The sequence below is a fragment of the Micropterus dolomieu genome, linkage group LG01 (assembly GCF_021292245.1).
Source record: "Micropterus dolomieu isolate WLL.071019.BEF.003 ecotype Adirondacks linkage group LG01, ASM2129224v1, whole genome shotgun sequence".
Lineage (NCBI taxonomy): Eukaryota > Metazoa > Chordata > Actinopteri > Centrarchiformes > Centrarchidae > Micropterus > Micropterus dolomieu.
This window is the reverse complement of record NC_060150.1, coordinates 54,661,308-54,683,299: the sequence shown is the minus strand read 5'-3', so window position 1 is coordinate 54,683,299 and position 21,992 is coordinate 54,661,308. Positions and strand designations below refer to the sequence as shown.

The 21,992-nt window shown below is 40.9% G+C and overlaps 1 protein-coding gene across 2 annotated transcripts; it reads right to left on the bottom strand.

The window, feature by feature from the left end:
- Positions 1-1,822: 1,822 nt before the first annotated feature.
- On the bottom strand, positions 1,823-20,386 carry LOC123970225 (ectonucleoside triphosphate diphosphohydrolase 7-like). Of its 2 annotated transcripts, XM_046048186.1 has the most exons (15): positions 20,209-20,386; positions 19,207-19,312; positions 18,858-19,037; positions 15,008-15,213; positions 12,581-12,731; positions 11,741-11,844; positions 11,486-11,545; positions 11,212-11,360; positions 10,328-10,494; positions 8,707-8,908; positions 8,337-8,456; positions 8,122-8,207; positions 6,564-6,725; positions 5,183-5,406; positions 1,823-2,961 (listed from the first exon to the last, which is right to left on the bottom strand). In XM_046048186.1, the coding sequence occupies exons 2-14, from the start codon at positions 19,212-19,214 to the stop codon at positions 5,190-5,192; spliced, it is 1,812 nt and encodes a 603-aa protein (XP_045904142.1). In that variant the 5' UTR covers positions 19,215-19,312; positions 20,209-20,386; the 3' UTR covers positions 1,823-2,961; positions 5,183-5,189. The 2 variants fall into 2 exon arrangements, with proteins under 2 accessions (XP_045904142.1, XP_045904133.1); XM_046048177.1 differs by having other exon boundaries at positions 1,823-5,406.
- Positions 20,387-21,992: the final 1,606 nt, after the last annotated feature.

Sequence of the window (21,992 nt, the reverse complement as noted above, 5' to 3'; positions counted from 1 at the left end):
CTTGCAACAGATTTACACATAAAGCTTTTAAGGATTTATCCCATTGTCGGTTTGCCTGACTTCTTTGAATTCAGGCAGTGAGACCATTATTTTAAGGTTTGAAGAAATGGAACATATTCACAAATGCACTTATTCGCTTTCTTGCTGAGAGTTAAAGACTGGAAACAGTTAGCCTGGCTTTGGTTCAAAGGTAACAAAGTCCACCTACCAGCACTTCTAAAGCTCTTTAATTAACATGTGATATTTCACTTTATTTGTACAAAAACAGGAAAAATGAAGATTTGTGGGTTTATTGGGTTTTGTGTGGGACAATTTCTTGGCCTTTCTGTCACGACAGCGACTGAACTCATAAATCTAATCTACTGACACTTTTAACACATGAAACTCCTCATTGTACTAGCTGTCTGCAAAGGTTCTACACGGTGCTAGCCTTCCATGGGAGAACAGTGGGTGGTTAAAAGTTAACAAGACCGCTTTGGGTTTTGAATCATTGGCAGATTCTTAGCTCTGTATCTGAAATGTAATAATGATGTCTGAGAGGCAGCTGAGAGACACCTCGTGGCTTTAACCAAAACCTAGTCAGTCGTTTCTGTTGAAATCGACGAGTTGAGATTAAAGGCCCGTTGTGGATGTGAGCAGGAAAAAGGACGTGATGTCTCGTTGGAAATGAAATGATACTTTGGTATCCAAGAAAGACATCCTGTGGAGAGAATGAAGACTGGATAATCACATCCCTGCTGGTTCTTTAATCAATCTGAAAACATGTTGAATGATGGGAGGGAAGGAAAATCAAGAGACTAGCAAACATTCCACAATGCCATGTCATATACTGTACAGAAAACCTTACTTCTCTTCTTCCCTTTTCCTCCCCCCTCCGTCTTTCTGTAACCCAGTAATCACAATACTACAGTAATACTTTGGACCTGTTAACACATTAACACGTACAACTCCTTTGTCAGTAAGTAACCTTTAAGAAAAATAGAACAAAAATCATTAAAAAAAAACAAAACAAGAAGTGCCGTACAAATAGAAGCCTAATATTTTTTGTTTTGGTTTTGTGTGAGTGTACTGTACACCTGTATAATGTATATTTTAATATTTATATGCAGCTGTTGTATTAAAGTATATTTTTAAATTAAAATGAGGGCCGTGTTCCTTTAAATATAGCTACAGTATCTACTAAGAAAAGTACTTGCTGAATGAAGTTTGTGGTGACACTTTTTTGGGCAAAATGATTCCTGTAAAGAAGGTAAAACTTATTAGTTTTTATATAATCAAATCAAAATCAGCCTTTATAAGCCACTCTTTGAGGAAAATTAATGTTTTACTTGTTAATTGTTAGGCCGGGAGGTGACGGTGTGACCAATTTAAGGTGTTGCTTTGTTCATTACATCTAGCAGCAACAGAAGACAGGGTGTGCATTTCCACTGGGGGATCACAAGTTCATAAATGCTGCACAGCGCCACCAGCAGGTCACACAGAGAGGGTCACGCATGGGGGGATAGGCACTTTGTAGCCTAGATTTTGTGATAAGGGTGAACTGAGTGTTTAACATCCAAGGCCTAAATAAAGCAATTTCTGCATAAAACCATTTTTCCTTCTAAGAATAATAAAAAATTCAGGGAAGACTCTCCAATATACAGTAGGTATGTTTTAAGAAGGGAGGAGTAGCTGACTCAGCTGACTTCATTTCTTCGTACAGGCCGTTCCAGAGTCTCGGGGCCCTGACTTCAAAAGGGGCATAAAGGTTGAGTCTGCCTGTAGACAGTGCTGAGGACTTAAATACCCCACGATCCTGCAAACAACAGATGAGATTCAAAACTGATATTACAAATGGATGCTTTATTGGATGGGAAATGTTTCTATTCACAATGATGTTAAATGTACTTAGATTAAAAACATCAAAGTCAAGTGTCCCTTTCAGTGAATTAGTTCAACATTGCACAATACCCAGCTCTGAAAAGACACACCCAACCATTGGTCCCTTGTCAGGAGTCAGAACATCAATGGAGCAGCAGAAATCCTAGAAACCACATCAGGGTGAATGAGGAGGAGGTCCACAGTCACCCGACAGTGTAAAGTATATGAGGGCATCAGAAATAAGCATTCAGATTTCAATAAACTCCTGTTACTGGTTCAGGATTCAGAACTATTTTTAAAAAAAAAAAAAAGGTACAGATGAGCAGACAAAAGTCACAAACACACACTGACAGTTTGACAAGGATGTGTCTGGACTCATCTGTGTCAGGACGAACAGGAATGGGAGGAGAACGAGTTGTACAGAACATTTTAACAAAAGCTAAATCACATTTTTAGGTCATGGAAAGTTTCCAAACATTTCCCTCTCAAGACATGTAAGCAGTTACAAACAGCTTTTTCTTTCAAAATAAGGGAGTCATCATTTAGTTTGATGAATCATGCCCCACAACTGACAGAAATCAGTAAAATGAATCAGTAAATTAAATGACAAAATCCGACATTTGGACATACAATATCTCCCACTGTGGGATCAATGCACTGTTTTACTTCGCAGGAAGTGGGGCTACTCAGACACACATTTGCATCGTCACGGTTTGCTACAAAACTCTGTCAGTGTGTCTGCACATGACATAATAACAACAAAACAGTGGTTTCATTATACAGCTATGAAATACAGCAGACGTAAAAACTGAATAAAATAGAACCACCTTTCTCAGAGTAAGGCTTTTTCCCTCAAAAATGGCTTTAAAGTGAAACCATTTTAGATATTTAACACATTTTTGCCATGTCCCAGCATCCATTTTGGCCAATGGCATGAGACTAGTTTCTTGCCTTTCATGGAGTTATTGGATTCAGAAATCAGACGCCATCTGCTTAAATCAGGCCTCCGGGGGCTTCGTCTGGTTTCAGCGCCTTCGTCCAAAAACGGAGTAGATCTCTCCACTTATTTCAGCTAAAATGCCTCCTGGCTCGGTCTTTACTCTGATAAAAAAAAAAAAAAGAAAGAAAATGTGCTGGACGGGTCTTGGCAGGACAACAGTGGCATTCAAGTATCAAAGCACAATGTGAGGCCAGAGCTCTGCGGCTGACATCATAGGTCTGCAGGATTGCTTTCGAGGAAATCTTCCCATCGGGACGGACAGAGGTGCAGATGAAACACTATTCTGGATGGCTGAAAAGTACTGCCGCTATGATATTACTGCTATAATTCATTTAAGTGAAATGCTGAATCAAATTTGCAGAGTAAGCATTTCAGCTGCTAGTTGAGATTATGGTAAAAGAAAAGGAATTTGAGGAGGTGACTCATCACTAAGAGTCAAGGTGAAATAAAAATCAGTTGCCAGCTAAGTGACAGCTCTTAATCTTTACCGTCTCTGTTTGCAAGAGGGAATGTCATGTTCAAATCTGTTACCTATAACCAGATGACGATACTCAAAGGTCACATGTAGCTTATATATTGACGTGAAGGACACACTTGTCTAACTAGGAAACTAAAAAGCCTTAAGCCAACGTTGTTAAATGGAAGAAACATAGAGGGAACACTTTTTTTCTTATACTTACCACTAGTGGCAAAAAATGTGAGGTTTGGCCTCAGGGTGTCACCACATGAAGAATTAAGTTTTTATCTGAACACCTGCAGTGTGGCCATTTTGGGACATTTCAGACTTGGCTCAGCTTTCCTCAGTGTCAGCTAGACTCAGCTGTACTTTAAGCTAAATTGTTTTTTTTTAACATTAAACTGGCATGTTAACATACTTAATAAAGGTCCTTTCTCGTCAAGCTACATTAACATGTCAGCTAACATTAGCATTGGAGCGTTAATGTTCAGCTTCTTAACATGGGTGCAGTTGGCATGGTAACATGCTAATAATTAGCATGGTCTGCCATGTTCACGTCATACTGTTAAGTTAAGTTGGGGTGGGAAACATTGCAGGAACTAGCAAGAGACAACTAGATTTTGAAAGTATCCAACCAAAAAAAAATCCCCCCCTCCCTTCTCAGAGCGCGCAGAGGTAGACATGCAGGTATTCTTATTACAGTCCTATGACAGGCACCACAGAGAGCATTTGATTTTTTGATTGCAGTCGGATGTAAATTGAATTTCAACAAAAAAGTTTAAATAAAATTGTCTACCCCAGCTTTAACAGCTGTTTTCATCATCCAATACGTCAAACCTATGACTGGGAAACTGAAAGCTGCATTATATTGTCAGTGCACTGTACTCTGTCTTTCAATCTTTCTCATCCCCATCAACCCTCCCATATGACATGGCCTGCTATGTTAATCTTAAAGTACAGCTGAAGTAAACTACATTTGTTTTGAAGGTATCCTGTCATAACTTGGGAGTGTTGGACAGGTGTAACTTTAGTGGTACAGAGTCATTAGGTTTAATTAACTAGTGAAGATGAATGCCGATGCCAAACTGCATGCTCATTGGATTGGTTGAGATGGACTTTCACTGTGGACAGACTAATATGGACTTCAATAGAGCCACACTGCTAGCAGGTGTTGCAATGGACTTTCTGCCACATGAATATTAATTCATGGAAAGAAACACATGATTCCTAACAGAGTCACTTGGGACGAGTCATTTCTTTCTTGCGTGCCTTCAGACAGCCTCTCTGATGTTGAATGGTCAACAAATCCATATTCCTATGTTAAATGTTCTCTTTTGGAGATTATTGCCACCTCTTCCTTCTCACTCAGTAGTTGAGACATTCATCAAGCCGCTGAATCCAGGTCCAGACTGCCATTAAACTAAGATGAGCACCTACACAGAAACATGGCTTTTGATCTTAGGAGAAATGGGTAGCAAACTAATGATAGTTCTTCAGTCCTGTTACCCTAACTTGATTTTTTTCTTCCACAGGAGTCTTAAAAAGAAGAAAGAGAACACAGAGTTTTTTCAGTGAGAAATTGGCTCTGTGTTTAAAGCTGCACGATCAAAGAATAAACAGAGGAGTTTGATTTCCAGGCTCAATGAACCATCTCAGTACTGTGATGTTTTTCCACGCAGTAAAATCTTGGATCTTCCCATATATCCTAGTCACATCCTGGGATGGTGAGTTAAATTCCAGGTTCCTCATCTGTCCTCCATACTCACATTTTTAAGTTTTGGTATTGTGGTTTGAGTCTAATAAGTCAATCATGTCACAGAGGATGCAAGACCCTTCAGGTTATCAGTCTGGAAGGTCCCACATACGCATTTCTCAGGGGTGGAGGGCCTCTCCCTCTTCAGCCCAGAGGAGGTTCAGGGCCTCGGCCTGCCGCTGCTCTCGTTGGTGGATCCTCCGCAGGCGCAGGATGTAGAGCAGGATGGCTAGCACCACCACCAGGATGCAAAGTGAGAACAGGTGGTGGTTGTAAACAAAGGAGGAGCGCAGCCAGCTGGGGTGGCTCTGCCGCAACGTTTCCTGCTGCAGGTCCCTGGCGACAATAGGAGGGGCAACAGATATGAACAGACATGCTGGCACATGTTTCATACAAAAATACACATACAGTCAAACCATGGGTCACAAGGGAAGGGTGGGATGTTGATCAGCCACCCAAGCAGGCACCCAAAAAGGCAGACTACATTAGAAGCAGCATGTGGGAGAAGGAATGGATAGTAACCATGGAAACGACTTCTGTGCGCTACACAGCTGTAGCCTATTTTACCAAAGTTAAAATTATAGGCTACATAACTTTACCTGATTGGCCTTCATCCAAAAGAGACAATCAGTCTCTCTTCAAATGATTTGTTCTCCGCGTCTCATACAAAAAGTTCAAGACAATTCAACTTCACCTAACTTTAACAGGGACACCTGCTACTGAACAGACTGTTTATGCTGCTCCCTGATAGAAGGAAAATGTTTCTATGTTAACCTGTTGCTCAGTAGGAGCCTGTTATGTTATGACTGTGGCTCTGGACTCTAACTTGTTTTAACAAGCTAGATAAAAGGTAACGCCCTGGCAGTGGCAAATAGCTTTGGTTTTGTTTTTGTTTACATTAATGTTAAATTGAGATTTACAAGAAATATTTTATTGCTACTGTGTAAAAGGGAATACTGCTGGTAAAAAGCACCTCATTTGTTTAAAGTGTTTTCAAATCACGTTATTGCACTTTTGTTTATATAGCAGTGCATTTAATTTAAAAGTGCACAATACACTACTTTAGAATTCATTATTCAATTTTGCGCATGACAATGAGATTAATCGCAGAAAATCATGGGATTAATCGCGATACAAAATTTTAATCATTGCCCAGCACCAATTTAAATATTTCTGTCTCATAAAGACATATGCTTTCTGTCTACTAGAGTCTAGAAGACGGGACACACCATCTTCTATCATGGAGGGCTACTATGTTTTCTTTCATTATGTCATACTTGCATATGCATATTCCTCTGAAAAACTTTGCATATTGTGAATCCCCAGGCTCAAGATTAAAAGGTGACTCAGTACGGGGAGGGTAGGAGCCGGAGATAAAAAAAATGAAACACTAACTATTGCGATGACGTCGAAAACTATTCCTCTGAAAGCATGATATTTTAAATTGTGAGATTTTTCACCGGTGCTGTCCCGGTCTGTATGCGTGTGTTTACCTGAGAGGCAGGAAGCGGGTTTTAAACAGGATGGCTCCCAGAGTCCACTGGACCTCCTTGTCATAAACCAGCTGGGCTGTTTTCAGACTTGCGTAGTCGGTGGGGAAACGGAAGCCGGAATGCAACACCTCGTACATCCAGGCTGACTTGAAGCACTGATACCTAGTTTAACAAGAGCAGGATTAGAGGGACGAATGAACTGGTGTTTATTCAGTACACGTCTGCAAAGGGACAGTGACTATCACATATAGCCAGCTGCAGAGCTGCCCCTGAAACAGTTCAAGTCCAACCTGAGCCACCTACAGGCAAGAAAAGTTACACCATAGACTGTAGGTATACACATGGTATTCACTTCTACAATTTTGACACTTCAGTGTTGAAGCTGCAAATTTTTGCTCTGTTTTTTAAAGCTGCTGTTTGTGTTTGAGATTTTATATTTTGAATTTTAAACCAGCAAAATGTTAAGATGTTAACTAGAACACATTTCCTTATAAATACTGGGAAGATTGCTTTGCTCGGGGGTCATGATGTGTTCCCTATCCTGCAGGAAAGATGACCTGGTTACTTTAGGAACAGGGAAGTAAAAAGGAATTTTATTTAAGCAGGTTGACTAAGTTCTGTCTTTGGTGCCAAAAAATTGAGCTATAAACTTTGTTGTTGCTGAAATCAATTACATACTATATTTGTAGTTCACTGGTAGAAGGTTTGGCTCTGATTCTTTCTCAAGAAAAAACCTTCGGCTCAGTTGTCAAGCATGAGCATAAGAGTTTATTGTCCAAATATCGATTCCATGTCAAAGCTTACTGTTATATTTAGAAAGGAAAATAATTTACAGCTACATTTTAAAATTAGATATACAAAACCCTCAGAACAGTTGGTGTTTTTCAGCCTTTAGTCCTACTGAATTTCTATTTGAGTATTTTACTGGAGGTTTGAGTCTCCTTTCCTGTTGGCGGTGCAGGTCGGCAGGTGAAGAGCTAGTCTATCACTCACTGCACAGCACCTCCTTGTGGAGAAACTGCAGCCTGCTAAATGTGAATGGGTGAGTTTGTGACTAAATTACATGCTTAACATCTAAAAACAAATTTGTTACTTCCTGTAAGCAATACAAACTTAACTGAATAAAGTAGCAGGGTTTTCAAACATGAAACAGTTCAACATTAAAATGACAAAATAAATGACAGATTTGCAACTCACTGCACTGATACAATATGACAGAAGAATACTTAACCCTACTCTATTTCATGTTCACGAATGCCTGTACATATTTGTTCTACAGCATAGATATTTAAGCTCTTTCCTGGAAAAACCTCTGGCACACAGAAGGGATAAGTTCTCAGAACGCCGCAGCTGAGGTGTGTGTGTTTTCCTGGGAATAAACCGAAGATGAACTAACTAGCTATCTAGCATGCAAAGCAACAACCTCCATGGCTGAACAGAGAAAGAAAAGACCACCACCTACAGAAACCCATACTTGATGGGAAATACAATGAAAGATGTACTTCATTCATACATTATTGTATGAATGAAGACAGTTTGGGAAGAGAGATGAACTTACCTGAGTCTGCTCATGTCAGCCTGCTGAGAGAAAAGCTTGTTGTCCAGACGCTGTTTCAGTGTCGGCCACTTGGTTGAGCAGTAGTCCTGCAGAAAAACCAAAAACACACACACACAGCTGGTAACCTTTCTATGAACACAAATAAAATTAAAAGAATAAAAGCCTACATTTCAGCAAAGTTACTTATGAAAAGACTCAGGTGTGTGTCTGCATACCATAGCAGCTCGGGAGTACTTCTCACTGTCGTACTGTCCTCCTAACCTCAGCACGTCCTCCGTGCAGTAAAAAAACTCTGAGAAGCCGTAGAACTCACTGTTGCTGAAGTTGATGGGAGCCTGAAAAGACATGGCATTATAAAAGTGATTTGTTTGGCATTTCTGCTTCCTGAAGAAACAAACCCAGGATGTCCAGTGAACAGCGAGTTCAATATGACTTAATGAATAAAAAAAACTCCCTTTTAACAGGATTGAACTGAAAATGCTAAAGACACCATGCCACCATATCGTTGTGCGAACAAAACCCACTTGTTGTAAGGTAAAAATTTTCATCTGTCTTAAAAGTTTATTATTAATATGACATTCATACCTGGTAGACGCCCCCTGGTGACATGGTGCCATTGTGGAGACCCAGAAAGGGTCGTACGGCCTCTTGACACCGAGTCCAGTCACCCTGACCCCTCAGGTACAATGTGCGGTTGTCCCTCACAACTCTGTCTGACAGACCAGCTGGCAGACAGGGGTCCAGGTACGGTTTGTCCTCACTCAGGCCTGTCTGTGCGGTTAGAAACCTGGACAGACAGGAACATGAATAAAACACAAAATGCTCAAGGACGGAATTGTTTCAGCAGTTCTGTCAATCTATGCCCACATTTTAGATAATAATCATCAAAATAGACTTTGATAAAATGATCTATTATAGAATGTTTTAATTAGCATATTCATTTTGAGATATTAGTGGTATTGCCATAAACAACAGACGGCCAGTACTGATGGGCTTCTGAATTACACTAAGTCAGTTACCATCTGGTTGGATGTCACAGAAAATATGCTTTGTGCTTGGAGACACAAAGCCAAAAGAAGGGTGCCGTTTTCACAATGAACAGCTGAATATTTCAGTTTTTCCAGGTGTTGGTAGCAGTAAAATGCTGATGGAAAAAGCTTAGCATTTTAAATACTTCATTTATAACCTATAATAAAACCTTTGACCATAAAGTAAATACTGACAGAGGTTGTGAGAAATGTACTAAATCCGGCATTAGAGGAGATTTGAGGCTACAAATCATCTAGACCACTGTCTCACTATTGAGTTATCTAAGTTATTGCAATTTAAAAAAAAAACACTGCAGCTATAACATATAAAAAGGCATGCATAGTGGCCCAAAAAAATAATGCATTGTGTGCGCGCATGTGTAGGTCTGAACCTGTAGCAGAGGTTTATTAAAATATCCAAAATAGGTTGAGCGCCAGACAGGAGAATAACCTTAATCCTAACCTGTCACTCAAAACGGTCAATGAGTAGGATATTAGATAGCCCCGATCACTAGCTGCCTTCGCCACAAACATACACCAATAAAGGAAAACCACCAAACACTAATTCAATTACTCCAAATAAAGCTGGTTGTATTCTAAGTCAAACAATAATGCACCATATGGTTGGTACACAAACACGAAAACAAAGAACCTTTCAAAATATATCATTCATATACAAAATTAAATGTCCACAATTCAAATGATAAAGAAACAGACTAGTGCTCCAACTTGAGGAGGAGGCGGGTGAGAGGCGTGTGTGTGGATGTGTGTGTTCAGGGGAAATCAGGCAGTTAAGTCCATTGAACTCAAAAGGTAGCAGTTTGGTTTAGTTCATTTAAGTTCTGGTGTGAGAGGGCTTGGGTGTGTAGTAGGTGTGTGTAGTCCAGTTCAACTGAGTTGCAGTGAGAGGTGAATAAGGGCGTATCTTGGTACCGCTGCTTCTCCAGCACTTCTATATGCATCATCAATTTCACTCCAGGGCCAGGATGCCTCAAAACTGGAATAATTCAACTAACTTTCTCTTCCCTGTGAACTTCTCACTCCGCTGTTCTACTCCATGCATGAAATGTTTGTCGTTCCCCCCCCCCCCACCTCACAGGTGCCTTATTTATCTCCTCCTGTTCAAACCACACCCCCAATCAAAAGTAAAAGGCCCACTCTGCCACTTTTCTACAAACCTGTTCTTGGACAGTGTGTTGTTGACCAGCTGGTCCTCGTAACGCTGCCTGGCCATGTTTCCTCCGAAGCCGAGGAACGTGGTGACGTAGACTCTGTAGACATGTTGTGTGCGCTCAACATCGCAGCCCAGATTAAACTCTGCGAGAACACTCTTCCCCGCCTCCTCCTAAAAAAAAAGAAAACACAGAGACATTACATTCCTGCAAACCAGGGGCGAGGTCAATGTCAAAACGTTTTGCAACGTTTTCAGATTGAACAGCATGTTTCCCTGAAATGAGGTAATCGAGGTATGTTTGCTCCTGTTTGGTGGGCGTGTCTCAGGTGTTACCCAATCAGCTGTGTAAACTTTGTAAACACAACGGTGTTAAAAAGGCAGGAAAATGCAGTGCGCTTGTGTACACAACAGGGTGTTCAGGGGACCACCGTTTCCGTTGAAAAAAACGCTTTGATACGTTTTGTCTGCGCTGAACTCGCCCCAGGCCAGCTGTCAAGTCTAACACAAGGGCTCAACCTTAACAAATGTATCTTTAATGTCAATGACAGAGCTGGAACAATTCACCCATTAGTCAACTGACATAATTATTTTTTTATTAAAATATCTGATGAATTGTTTAAGTTATATTTTAAGCACAAATGCCAAATATTTGATGGATCCAAGCATTCAAATGCATTTCTTGGTCTTACATTACTGTAAACTGAATATTTTGATGTCACATTTGGCCTTTAATCTAACCCTTTCCTAAGTTGTATAGACCAAATAATCAAAACATTTATTAAGTATAAAAATAACAGTTAGTTACTTTAGCCCTAATCAATAACAATTTTCCTCTCTCAGGAGTTAAAACCATTACTCCTCCAATAATGTCTCACTGCATTTCCTTACTTCTTGTGGTGAACTGAAGGTGATGGCACTGGGCACCTCGTAGGCGATCTGCAGTGAAGCTCCGCCCATATCCATGATGCCCACTGTGCGCCGCCTGCTGATTGGCTGCTGGTTCTGAGACCCCGTTGTCACATCAACTGTGGCGTCCTCTGAGAAGCACGAAGGAATTATGGTATTATGTTATTTTGTACAAACAAAGCCCAAACAGTAAATAAAGCAAAACATTTGTGTCATTTTCAGATACTTCTCGTTAACATTACACCTTCACACTCACCCTCATCAGCATGATCAAAGCGGCCCAACACAAAATTAATGCCAATCCATGCATACACTCCTTCAGGGTTGACAGGCAACAGGAACATGTCATCACAACCAAGATAGGAAGACACAAAATACAGCAGGCAGCAATTAGAAATGACAGATTTAAGGATAAGTCCTGCCATAGTTAAGTGCTAAATTCTCTTAATTCGGTAAACATATACTATGATGCTAATTAATAGCATCATAGCAAGAAAGCATGTCATCTCACCTTCCTGTTTCCCAGAGATGACCTCTGCATGGGAACGGGAAAACAGAAAGTCAAACGCCAGGGGAACATCAGTGACCAGGTCCTCCAAGATGTCCGCCTGTAGGCTACATGCAGAGAAACAAGAAATGTAACATAGGTGCAGAGGGTTGAACACAAATAACACAAGCAGCAGGCAGTGCTTTGTACGGTCAAGTCTAATACAACGGATCTACAATTAACAGCAAATCTTTGATTCTTCTCTATGTTTCTTCTGCTTTTTAATCCCAAAATAAAAAGGAAGGGTCGCTTTTCAGCAGTGACTTCTGCTTTAGCTTCCTTGAATGCTTCAATTAAGACGAGGAAAATAAAACACTGACAGGGTATCAAGCATGAAGAGAAGAAAACACTATATACACTCAGTTGCCGGTTCATTAGGTAGCCCTGTGTAAAACTAATGCATTCTAATTCAAAAGTCCGGTTATAAATTCTCCCTTCATGAGGGTTATAATGTTGCGTTTGTGCTGCTGTTGAATTGTATTGCATCATACTGACAGGTGTTTCTATATATTTTGTCCACGCCATTAATATCTATGAGGGTAGACTAAATAACAAAAACGCCTCTCAGTATAACGCAATACAGTTTAACCGCATCATAAACTGCATCCTCCAAAATGATCATACAGTTTAATCACCACCTCTCCAAAACAGTTTCAACATTATAACCTACACGATGGAAGAATTTATTGCAGGGCTGTTGAATCATAATTGTTTAAGCCAGTGATGTATTAGAGTGTAACCACAGACTAACTCAAAAACTGATGTATTCAAACATACTACACAATCACATGTCGTTCTGTCTACCTCTCTGGCAGCAGCCTCATGCCAGCAGTGCAGAGGATGTAGAGTGGTGTCTCTTTGTGTTTGCTCTTTGGGACATGAGCAGCGGCGTAGCTGAGGAGAGGATAGAGGTATTCACTGGCCTGCGTTGGTGTCTTCACCAGGGTGGAGATACCTGAGAAAACCACCAAACACACACACACACACACACACACACACACTTGAGGTTAAAAACTAAATGCTGACCGTAAAACAGCAAATTATGTGGACACAGCAAGACACATTTAAAAACACTATACCCACAGTGAAATGATTCATCTCTTAAGAGATAAGAGAAGACTGAATAAGGGGTTTTCATGGAACACAGATCAATAAAAGTTCATAACGAGGCTAAAACTTTGCTTGGTTGTTCAGTGACGCACTGAACTTGTTATCAAGCAGTTGCTAATTAACACATCCAGCACTTACAAAGCAACATTAACATACATTTGGGGTTTTGTCCACCTGAATAAGTCCTATATCCACTCTACTAACTCCACCAAATGCTGAGAGAAATATCTGCCTCTTTAGCTGCTAAATGCTCCACTTTGTTCACCAGCTTGTCTCTAAATGTGTCTGTCTGTTGTTTGGTGCTGTGCAGGTAGTGTAAGGTAGTTTTTTTATTTATTTTTTTGAGATTTTCACAGAAAAAAAAAAAAGCTGCCCACTCTGGTTGAATTCATTATGTAACAAAAACAAATATGTCTGATAAAAATCTCGGTTATTAAAGAATTGGAAAAATCTACTTGTCACTGCTCTATATCTAAATTAACTCACTCATGCACTATATTGTAAATTTGGCATTTCTTTCTTTTTATTTATCAGCTGACATATTTACGCTGACTCAGAAACATCTGTTATTAGGTTGACATAAGCACTATCAGCACCAGGCCAATTCAATAGTTGGACTCTAGTTAAAATGAAATGACAATGATGACTAATTAAAAGCAAATAAACGATACTTTAATTCCCAAAACCAATTATAAATTATGGCAATATATGACTAATTAGGATTATTATCGTGCAGCCCACACTGTCCTTTCTGAAATCAATGCATGAGAACGCGTTGTTCAATTCAGGTTGTTGTATGATGTCGCAGGGTTCGAAGTGCCACGTGGCCTTTAACTGTTACTTCTGGAACAAAGCCAGTGTATTTGATCTGCCAGCTGTGACTGAGACAAAAAGACACAAGGACTGAATGATCCATTCTGTTGCTATGACTAATGTCAGCAGAAATACTGCTCTTAACAAACTCCTCAACTCCAGATGAAACCAGCAAGGTTACCATACAATGAGAAACAGCTACAGAGTAATTTTCCTTCGTTCTGCTTTACATTTTCCATGAATGCTCTCTCCTTTCTCTTTCAAACACTCAGTCTTTCACTTTTTGGCAGTGAGCCAAAGGAACAAACAATGTTAAATAATGATCCTAACACTGAGTGAATTCTGTCTCTGTCTGGCACCACTGTAAGGTTACGCAATAAGAAAATAGGGATTGCTTAACAAGTTTAAGAGATGACGTTGGACAAAATCTCTGTAGAATTTTTGTCCTTTTCACCACAAATTTAGCTGCATTTGCTCTCCACGCATAACCATGGTTTAAGTTTGATTTTAAATGATTAAAACTACTAAAATGAAATAAATAAAGCAACAGAAAGCTGCTGCTTAGGTTTGCAGAGGAAAGAATAAGGGTGTACTCACACTGGGCAATCTGTACCGTGCCCGAGCACGTTTAACTCCCAAAGTCCGGTTCGTTTAACCACGGTTAAACTGGACTCTGGCACAGTTTGCATCTAGTGTGATCGCTAACCGTGCCCGAGCACAGAACCCGTCACAAACTCTACTGTGCCGTGCGAAAGAGAGCGCTTTTTTTCAAAGAATGACAGTTGATATTGACTTCCAGCTATGTGCAGTGTGCTAAACTCAACAACCCAGCTGTGATCTAACATTAAGATAGCTCTCCATATTAGCTACGCTCCTTAAGGTGCGTCCCTGACATTGACAGTTGTGTTGGACAGATTTGACAGACAGACAGACAGATTTAAAGGAGGGGGGAGACAATCGTGCTCGGGCACAGTACAAGCCAATGGGGCCTAGTGTGAGTACGCCCTAAGTCTGTCGTGCACAAAGGAACTACAGTCGTCCATGGAGGACTGTAGAAACATTCATGCATGAATACACAGTTACGCCCTCAGCAAGCCCAGAGTTGTGTCTGCCTGTTGGTTTGCTTGTGTGCGAGACTTTTTACACAGCATCAACAATTTACACTCATCATCTTCAAAATCAAAACACACTTTAACAAGAAAACACTAAAACGCTCGATAGTTTCATGAAGAGAGCAAAGCTAAGAAGAAAACAATGAAAACATGTGACAAATAAACAAAAACACTGCTGTGATAAAGTCTTCCTCACCAGGTTTGATCTTCTTGACGACAGGTTTGCGGTCATGGTCCCTCATCTGTCTGATGTCCAGCAGGGTGTGAGTGTTTCCGTTATGGGGGGGCCAATAGTACACAAAGATGCGAGAACCACTGCTGCCACAGTCCACCACGATCCCATAATTCAGAGCAGGGTTGAGGACGTCAGTGGACTCCATGGACTCTGCGATGGAGAGGTACCTGGAGGAGAACAAACACAGAGACATAATGAGAAGAAGAATATACTCCTGAACAGTGACAATATAGTGTACTTAAAAGAAGCGTAGAAATGAATGAACATATGATATATTCTCATGTCTGGCAACAGTAAGGCGTACAGAGCCCCGTTTCAGAAAGCGGGTTTAGTGAAAACTCTTAACTTATTCATAAGCCGTTTCAGAAAGCGGGTTTAGTGAAAACTCTGAGTTTCTCTCTGTATCCTCCCTCTCACAGAGCCAGACACGCTTCATTTCCTCATTGTTTCAGTACGTATCAAAGTGTATTAGTTTACTTTATGTTAGAATCTAAATGCTGGTTGGTTATCAGTTTGTTACTTTGGACCATCTAAAGCAGTGGTCGGCAATAGGCGCCCTGCGAGCCAAAGCCGGCCGGCCAGCAATAATATCTGGCCCGTGGCCATGTTACTTTAATAGCGACAAAAAAAAAAAAAGCTAGCGGCTGGTGCTGAAAACAGATCTCAGTCATGGCAGCAAATGTAACTCACACAATCACTTCCTTTTAAGTGATTGTGCCTTCAGAATAAAAGTGCAAAATCGTTTTTGCAGCAGTACTTTATGTTGTGTTTAATTGAGAGCTTTTACTTTGAAAAGTTTTGAAGGAAATTCTAAATAGTCTCTGGCGTGCTTGACACACCTCTTAAAAAGCCGTCAGAAAACGTGAGATCAGATTCCCCTCAAGAATTTTTTCTGCCTGGAGATACTGGGGAAATGAAAGTAAGCTCCATAGCTTGATGTGGACCAGTCGCTGGGAAGCACACACTGCTGCACATGCTCAATTGTGCTTGATGTAAATCGACCTCTTCATAACCCATTTGTTGAAAAGGTAGAAAAAAAGAATACCAGCAACAAGTGGGGATTGAACACACAACCCCTCGAACGGTAGTCCTGTGCACTACTGACCTAACAAGTAATGGATCATAAATAATCAATATGTTCTGGCCCAGACTTATTTGCTGACCCCTGATCTAAAGTTACCGCTTTTACTTGCTTTTGCTCTCACATTCAATTATCATGGAGAATCAAGTCACCCTCAGAACAGGACCTCTGTATGTCCTTTTTCTTTTTAATAACACTGTGACACAAGACAGCTGTTAGTTTGTTAGAGCTATTCCACTAAAATGTTTATTACACATAAAGACTTATCTTAGCTGAAATTGTAAAACTCAGTGTGAAGCGTAATTACTCATAATTTGAATGGTCATCCTGCTGGAACATAATTCCTATAATATTGGAGAATATATACATTAATCTTTCTGAGTAAGCAGTGTATGCAGAATATAGTTATTGTATGATTTTTTTTAATAGGCTGCTTATAGTCTGACCATGTTTTAACAGCATTTCAGTGACTTTGTTTAAGTTAACTACATTTGTGGCAAGTACATTAAGTAAAGCCACTGAATGCTGTTGAACCAAAATCCAAACAGATGTCTGAAATGTAAAATCTACTGCATCTGCTACTACATCTACCTTATGTTTAATCTGATGCCTTTTCCAGGGTAAATCACCAAACTTTAACCTGATAAAATTGTGAGCTTACAATCATGTCTTTGATCTATATATTTTTTCAGATCCTCAACTGTATCTTTCAGTGTCTTTAAATGTGCACTGTCTGCAAATACTGTACATGCATTACTAACTCTGCGTCCACTGGATTGAAATGGAATCTCTGCCTCTCTGCTATCATAGCAGAAGGGAGCTGCAAATAAAACGACGAAGTACCTTTAACTCATACAAGTCATTTCTGTATGTCTATCTGTCCTTGGTTACTAAAACAAGCACCTAAAGTCTCACAAGTAAGTTCAACTCACTGAGCTTCAAAATCAAATTTGATTACTATTCTCACAAAGCTGGTTATCAGCTCGCTCTGTTTACTGAGAATTTTCCAGCCAGGCTACACATGTTTTCAGTTTCACATGAAAGAGGAGGGGGATTTGCATTAAACAGCCAATCACATGCAAAGAAGAAATCTTGACTTATATTCAGGTTGAAACAGCATATGGTCAACATGACTGAACTATGTAATGGGATTTTTTAATCAATAAGGAATATTTCTTGAATTAAAACCTCACCACCCTGTGAGGTGACAATACGCATGGAGTATTATTTTTCTTTTAATCCCTAGTAAAAACAACAAAACTAAAACAAACATGAGGGGCAGTTCATGCTCCTGTTCTTTACAAAGAAGGACACCTTTGTTTTCAGAATCCTGAAAATTAAACTGGCAAAACCTGTTCAAATCTATCAGATGTGGAACTATTGTTCCTTGTTGATGGTGCATGTCTAAAGCCCCTTTTCCACTGCACGGTACCAGCTCGCCTCGCCTTTTTCTGGTTTTCCATTGTGGAAAAGTTGTACCGGTACCTGCTACCAGGTACTTTTTTTTCGTATCACCTCTGTCGAGGTTCCAAGCGAGCTGAGGCAATGATAAAATGTAACGTGAAAACATGACAGACTGCTGATTGGTCAGAGAGAATATTCACTATTCACTGCATCATCATTGCTGCACCAGATGGAGGCCAGCAACAGAAAGTTTTATATTTTATCCTTAAATCCACTTCTGAGAAGTTTGAGGTGAGAAATCAACTGTGTAGATTTCAAATATTGACAGTTTTACAAAAAGTGATGGTGAAACAAAAATGTGCTTGAAAGTTTTCGCAGTTGAGGAGCTCCGCACGTGGCGGCAGAAGAAGCCTGCGGGAGGAGCGCGTGAGGCCGGCCAGCCGCCCGCTCACAGAGCCCTCTGCTCCCGCCGTCACACAGACCGCTGCAGCAACAACGGCAGAGGAAAACACAGCTGGAAGGTTTTCATACCGCTTATCTGTCTTTACATTCTGAGGAATGTTGAAACGTTTTAACTTAAAAAAGAGAAGAGCTGTGTGGATCGCTGGTGTGTGTGTCGCACTGAAAATTCCATTGAGGCAGTTGTGTGTGGCGTCGCTATGACAACGAGCTACATTGAGTTGTACCATCTCTGGGTGCTATCTGCAATGGAAAACGGAGGACGGCCAAACCGAGTCGAGGCGAGTTGAGCTGGCACTGATAATGGAAAGACGCCGTAATAGGGTTGTTGTTTTTTTGTTAACCTGGGCTAGACTGCCTCTCTGTTCAGCTCTTACGTAACCTAAAGCCTAGCTCACACTACGCGACTTTTAGCCCGATTTGCCGCTCAGCGACCGTCAGGCTGTGATCGGGAATAAATGTAAATCAGCGGTCGATCGGTGGTCGCCAGTCGTTATGTGTGAACTACTCAACGATGCATCAGAACGGCTCCCCGACGCATGACGATGTCTGCCAGATATCTAGCATGCCAAAGATCTGGAGGAGTCGGCCGACTAGATATCCACATCCACCCAATCAGAGCAGGCAGCCGCTGCCAGCTCACGTAGTGTGTCACCCCCTGTCACCGATCAGTCACGTAGTGTGAACGACTTCAAGACTCCCGTCACAAGATTGCAAGTTGTGTAGTGTGAAGAGCAAGGCCATCGGCCGACGCTGAAAGTCCTGTAGTCTGCACAAGACTTAAAGATCACGTTTGTGCAGAACTCTCGCCAGCTCATTCTGACACTTTTCATATCTCTGCAATGATCAGTGAATCGGTCTACTCACTTGTTGACTTGGGCCCTCGGCCGTCGCTGTGGGCCCCACAGCTGTCTCTGGTAGGTTCCTAGGAGGAGGAGGGCGGACGCAATGAAGAACAGCAGCAGCAGTCTCTGCCTGGGTGCACAGCCCAGAGACAGCAGCGACACGCTGCAGTACCAGGAGGCCGGCAGGCAGGAAAAGGTGATCCTGTGGAGGAAGAACACAATGAAAAACTACATTAAATACCGTGGGGGGGCCGAATTAAAATCAGGTCATATACTGTTATATACATGAAGTTACACTGTACATCACAAAGCACTAAACTTATCAGGGCTTCTTGAGAATTTTCTCACAGAGGCCGTTATCAGTTTATTACCTTGCCATATGTCCACGTCAGCAAAAACACAAGATTTCACAGTCGTCACCTCATGGTGATTGCAGTCTGATTAGGACCCTGTCCAGAGTTGTGACTTTTCTTCTACCTGAAGAAAAGAAGAGGCAGAATAGGCTCAATACTGCTTAATTATTTCACATTATTGACTCAGAGTATGTCAGAGTATGAGTATTAGCGGTCAATTGTACTTTAAGATATATTCAGCTCTGAGAAGACTTTTAAAATGATAAATCAGACTTTGACTGTCTGTTGTTGAACTCTGCTGCTGTTCTCTTTCACTTTTCCCAAAAGACAGCCATAGGTACAAATACACATGTGTACATAAATAAGTGCAAACTATTGCTATTATTAGAATGTCCTCTGTCCATTATGGTGTCCTATATCCCTGCATATTGCATAACACACCTCAACACCTGCGTTTATACAAATACAATATATGCGCAGTTAATTCAATTTTGATACATGTAAGCACCCTGCTGATATATTCCTACTGTACCTCCATGATGTTTTTTTAATTGTCCTATAATATTTGTGCGAAATCCCTCTAAAATGCTGTGTTTTTGTTACCCATTATTTTGAAAGGACATTATATGTAACGTTTCCTGGCTTCTTTCCCAGTTATAAGATTAAACTATTGCATAAAAAAACTGATTAGCTGGCCTTTGGGGACGGAACAAACCACACAAAACATTTCCAACCTTAGCTACACTAATGGCTAAATGCAAGTAACCAACTGTTCAGGTACAAACAGGTACAAACCTAACCAAACCACCTAACTAAACATAACCAAAATGCCACCGTTTCACGACGTTAACCGCATGATAAACGCTTTCTGGCTGGAAGTCCCGAGGGCTTAACTTCACATTTAGGTCACAGAATCTGATGGGTCGCAGACTCCGGTGCTAACGTTCGTGAACCGTTAACGTTACTGGTAACGGTTAACGTTAGTGTATCACTACGCCATCAAGCTCTTATAAAACTTACCTAAATATCCCTACCATCCGCCATGACAGTTCGGTCTGTCAGTTAAATGTGTTGTTACTTCGACAGAAACGATGATCAAATGTTTTCCACCCACACTGTACTTCACGGAGATTCTTATAAAAAAGAAGACGACGAGGCGAAGAAGCGGAGCTGACAGAAAAATCCAACAGACTTCCGGTGAGCCGGCGTGGCTACGTCAGGAAGTGAACGTCTGCTGCATTCGGGTGCTGTAGGAAAAATTAGAACTATGCACCTGAACTACCCAGAGAAATATAATGCTGGTTGCACACACAACGCGATTTTTCAACACGAAGCTTTCATTGAGTGAGTTTGACAGCTGGACTACTCGCCACGTGTTCACACCTTTTTATTATATACAGTCTATGGTTCCCACATAACGCGTCAACGTGAATAACCACCATCAGCCATTACTACAGCTGTATGAACCCAAAACAAACATTTTGCTGAGATTTGGTTGCAATAAACGGATCAAACAGATGCCGAAATAACTACATCATGATGCCGATTTGTTAAAATTATTAAGTCATGCTTTGTCGGGTGTATCAGCAAGATAACAAGCTTACAACTTGGGAATTAGGTAAAATAGAATATACATACACACACGTCTTTTTGACTTTATAATATGTCTATTCATAATTGTCATGTCACGTCACATTCCGCCTGGGCTGTGTTGTGGTGAGGGAGTCCCCAGAAGGTAAAAGTAAACAATTACCGCAGTCCAGCGGCGGCAGGAACCTGGCGGTTTTTAACGGTAATGGATCTGATAAGCCCAGCTGCGTAAGGTAGTAACAACGGGCCCCAGTGTAGGCTGTTATGATGGGCCCTTGGGCTACACCATTATAAAGCACACCCTGCGTTTGTGTCTAGAAGAGAACCCTATATTGGCAAATGTATGTGCCTTATTTCCTTGTTTTGCCACGGTTTAACAACTGATAAGATTAGATTTAAATTCAACAGTTCTCTTTGTGTGCGTGTCTCTCCAACACACGCGCTGCTGCTGCAGCCGCTGGGTTGCGTGCGCCTGGACGCAGCAGTCTAAAGTAAATTACCATTATGTGATGGATTTTAGAGTCGGACTGTGTCACCTAGAATTTGCAAAGTACAGAAGTCAAAGAAAAAGTTATAAGAAGCATGGCCAGTGCTGTCATTGTCAAAATCCTGAGACGTCACTACAAACAGCTGAGTGCAGGAGGTGTCCTGCTGAAAAGACGCAGACTTTTTCGGGCAACTTCAGCACAACAACCTCGGATAGGAGATATATAAGCTGATGAAACAAATATGTGACCATGAAAAGATTGCTGACAGTATTTGGGACCGGCTCAGTATGACTGACCTGCTGTAGCTGCAGCCGCTGCCAAGGCTGACTGCTATGAGAAAATAAGAGGGAGACGCTCTCAGAGACTGCTGCACACCGAGAGCTGCAGGGAGAGGAAATAAGATTCCAGGTTCAAAAAAGTGTGGGAAATAATCTGGGAAGGAAACAGTACTGGGAGAAAGGACTAGGTTAGCCAAGGCAGGGGTAAGAGTGAGACAAATCTATAGACAGGTGTGTGTGTGTGTGTGTGTGTGTGTGTGTGTGTGTGTGTGTGTGTAGGCAATATTGTGATAATGATTTTATATATTGTATTGTGAATCTGAGATATACTTGGATTTTGATTGACTATCTGTCTAATCATAAATCTAAAAAGATGTGTGTTCATTGTTTGCCAATAATAACCATGACAGAGCAGCATTTACCTTTCACATTAACATTTTATACCTTT

Excerpts from the sequence above, each read along its gene's own strand:
- LOC123970225 (XM_046048177.1), bottom strand. Across the intron at positions 11,845-12,580 it reads ATGAGGCTGCTGCCAGAGAG|CCTACAGGCGGACATCTTGG; the intron begins GTAGACAGAACG and ends CTCTGCATGTAG. Across the intron at positions 10,495-11,211 it reads CCTTCAGTTCACCACAAGAA|GAGGAGGCGGGGAAGAGTGT; the intron begins GTAAGGAAATGC and ends CTTTTTTTTTAG.